This window comes from Cynara cardunculus (assembly GCF_001531365.2).
Source record: "Cynara cardunculus var. scolymus isolate 2C chromosome LG 6, CcrdV1, whole genome shotgun sequence".
NCBI lineage: Eukaryota > Viridiplantae > Streptophyta > Magnoliopsida > Asterales > Asteraceae > Cynara > Cynara cardunculus.
The window spans coordinates 8,916,864-8,919,678 of record NC_037533.1 but is presented as its reverse complement, the minus strand read 5'-3'; the positions used below and the strand labels follow the sequence as shown (position 1 = coordinate 8,919,678).

The following is a 2,815-nucleotide window of genomic DNA, read 5'->3' as shown; positions in this document are numbered from 1 at the left end:
GTCTATATATATATATATATATATATATATATATATATAGAGAGAGAGAGAGAGAGAGGGTATATTTCAAATGCATCCTAACCTATTCTTGCAACCAATACAACCCTTTTCCAACCAATCAATGATTTTCTTTTTTTTATTATTTAATTGAAAAGGTTAAATATGTCATTTACTAAATCTAGATTATTATAAGTATTTTTAAATAAAAATAAATCATATTCTATTTATTGTGATTGATTCATCAATTATGGAAATTGAATTCTTAATTAAACTAAATGATATTTGCACCTATTCGTTTGATTGATGCATTGAAGTTTCATAACTTAATTTTTAAAATTGAAATTGAATAGTTTTAAAGTTCATGTCAATAGCTGTATAAAACCCAGTATTAATGATATGGATTATATGCCATTCAACGAGACTTCCAGTAAGGATATCGTCGAAGAAAGCAGTGTTTTCGATTCCATGAACGACTGTCAAGGTTTTGATTATGGTGGTGAAAATGCAACCGCAGTTAATAATGAAACAATTGAAGATCAATGCAATTATTCAATGAGGAATGAAGATGGCTGCAACGATCGAAACGAAACAGTAAGTGAGCACAACGACGGAGTTTTTTTAGATTTTGTCGATATTGACGTTGCATCGTTGAGCAATGAAGCTGAAGGTATTGATTTGCTTTCATATGCTTATGTCTTTTGCACTTTAAAAACATGTTAATGAACCTAAAAATTGTTTACATRATGCTGTTAATGAACCCAAATGCAATGTAGTATGCTGTTAATGAACCTATATGTTAATGCACTATAATAGCATGTTTTATATGGTGATAYAGKTTYCYWWWAWKWAWYCMRRWTTYMCMAAAAMMMCCCMWWWTKKTYSKWTSMTGGYTGTCCTAGCATTCTAATCCCTTAATGAACAACATAGGCTGCAATAGGACAAATTGTTTGGAGAAGTARAATTGTGAAGCCATTTTCATCACTGTTTTSYTRTAGGCCAATTTCATCAYTGTTTKTGATGAAGCCATTTTCATCATGTGATGAAGACAAATTGCTGTTAATGAACCCAAATGCAATGTAGTATGTTGTTAATGAACCTATATGTTAATGCACTATAATAGCATGTTTTATATGGTGATACAGGTTTCATAAYTGATTTGATTGCACRGTAACATATAGACTTAGTTGGTGAATCAGGTTTCATTAGCTAATWGACATAATACATACGTTTGTGATTTGWAGYAGTGATTTTCGCATTTTAAGATATATATACGTTTATGAATCCTAAAAACTGTTTTCATRATGGTGTTAATGAAACTAAAATKTAATGTAACATGYTGTTAATGAACCTATATGTTTCATTAGTTGGAAAGATGTAACGAAGACAAATTCGTTACTGTTATTGACCAACTSTAAGTTAGTAAATGAAAARGTTTTGATTTGTTTGATTTTGTAGATTMTCRATCKGATGGCATGGGGGAAACGAACGATGGGTCGAAATGTTGGTTCCCAAATGTAGACGTAGAATATAAGCCGAAGGTGGGTGATGGATTTGAGACCGTAGAATCGGCTGAGAAAATGTACCAGAAGTATGCTAATGAAGCTGGGTTTGATGTACGTTTATCCAACAAGAAGATAAATAAGAACGGTTGTATCACTTCTCGATTTTATGTGTGTAGTAAAGAAGGAAGGCCACCAAGTAAGTATTTTGATTCCTTAGATGTTCTTCCAGGTGATCGTAGGATCCGTAATTCAAATGTAAAGCGTTCCGATTGTGGAGCATGTTTCAAGATTTATTTTGTTAAAGAATGGAGACAGTATGAAGTTTACAGATTTATTGAACTACACAATCACATGCTTTTTAATAAGGAGGAAATGAGGTTTTCACGTTCTAAAAGGCAACTACACTACGCTGATCACAAAACTGTATTTCATGGTTCTAGTTCGAAGGTAGGTGTCACCAAATCTAATAGATTTAGGAAAGCAATTACGGGTGGTGTAGATTGCTCGGGTGGCACCGTAAGAGATCATCAAAACTTCAAACGCGATATGTCTTATTTTGTTGGCAATAAAGACGCGCAAATGTTGTTAAATGTGATGTCTAATAAGAGGAAGGTGTGTCCCGAGTTTTTTTTTCGAGTACAAGTGTGATGATAAGGAGTTGTTAGCGATTTTCTGGGCTGATGAAACTGCTCGTTCGAATTATAAGGAATTTGGTGATGCAATATCATTTGATGCAACCTTTAGGACGAATAAGTAAGTTACAATTTATACGAATCTATTTCATTTGTGTTATCTATATTACATGTTATAGCTTGTATTAATTTATAATGTTTAATTTTAATAGGCATGCCATGATATTTGTTCCATTTGTTGCAATTGATAATCATAAGAAATTTGTCGTTGTTGGAGCTGCTTTGATTCACAATGAATCTGTGGTTGATTATACTTGGGTATTGAAAGCTTTTGTAAAAGCTCATGGACGTCAACCACGTTTTGTGATCACTGACCAATGTGCGTCGATGAAACAAGCAATTCTCATTGCATTTCCTGAATCTAAGCATCGATTGTGTATGTGGCATATCACTAAAAAGCTCAAATCTAAGGTAATTACGATGAAACTTTTTTGTTTTCGTTTTTTTTTTGTCATTTTTTTAAGTTTTCCTTCTAATTGTGTATGTGGCAGATCAGTAATAACCTCCAACATCGTACGCCGTTTGTTAGTGAATTTAATAAGTTAGTGTGGAATGTTCAGCTTGGCCCTGATGAATTTGAGATGAAATGGCTCAACATGATGGATTTGTATGGATTACGTG

At 32.8% G+C, this 2,815-nt stretch overlaps 1 protein-coding gene across 1 annotated transcript; it reads left to right on the top strand.

The window, feature by feature from the left end:
* Positions 1–396: 396 nt before the first annotated feature.
* Positions 397–2,693, top strand: LOC112514121 (protein FAR1-RELATED SEQUENCE 5-like). The gene is made up of 5 exons (XM_025120452.1): positions 397–667; positions 1,456–2,114; positions 2,158–2,255; positions 2,347–2,570; positions 2,686–2,693. Exons 1-5 carry the CDS (start codon positions 397–399, stop codon positions 2,691–2,693), a joined length of 1,260 nt encoding a protein of 419 aa, XP_024976220.1.
* The last annotated feature ends 122 nt before the right edge of the window (positions 2,694–2,815 follow it).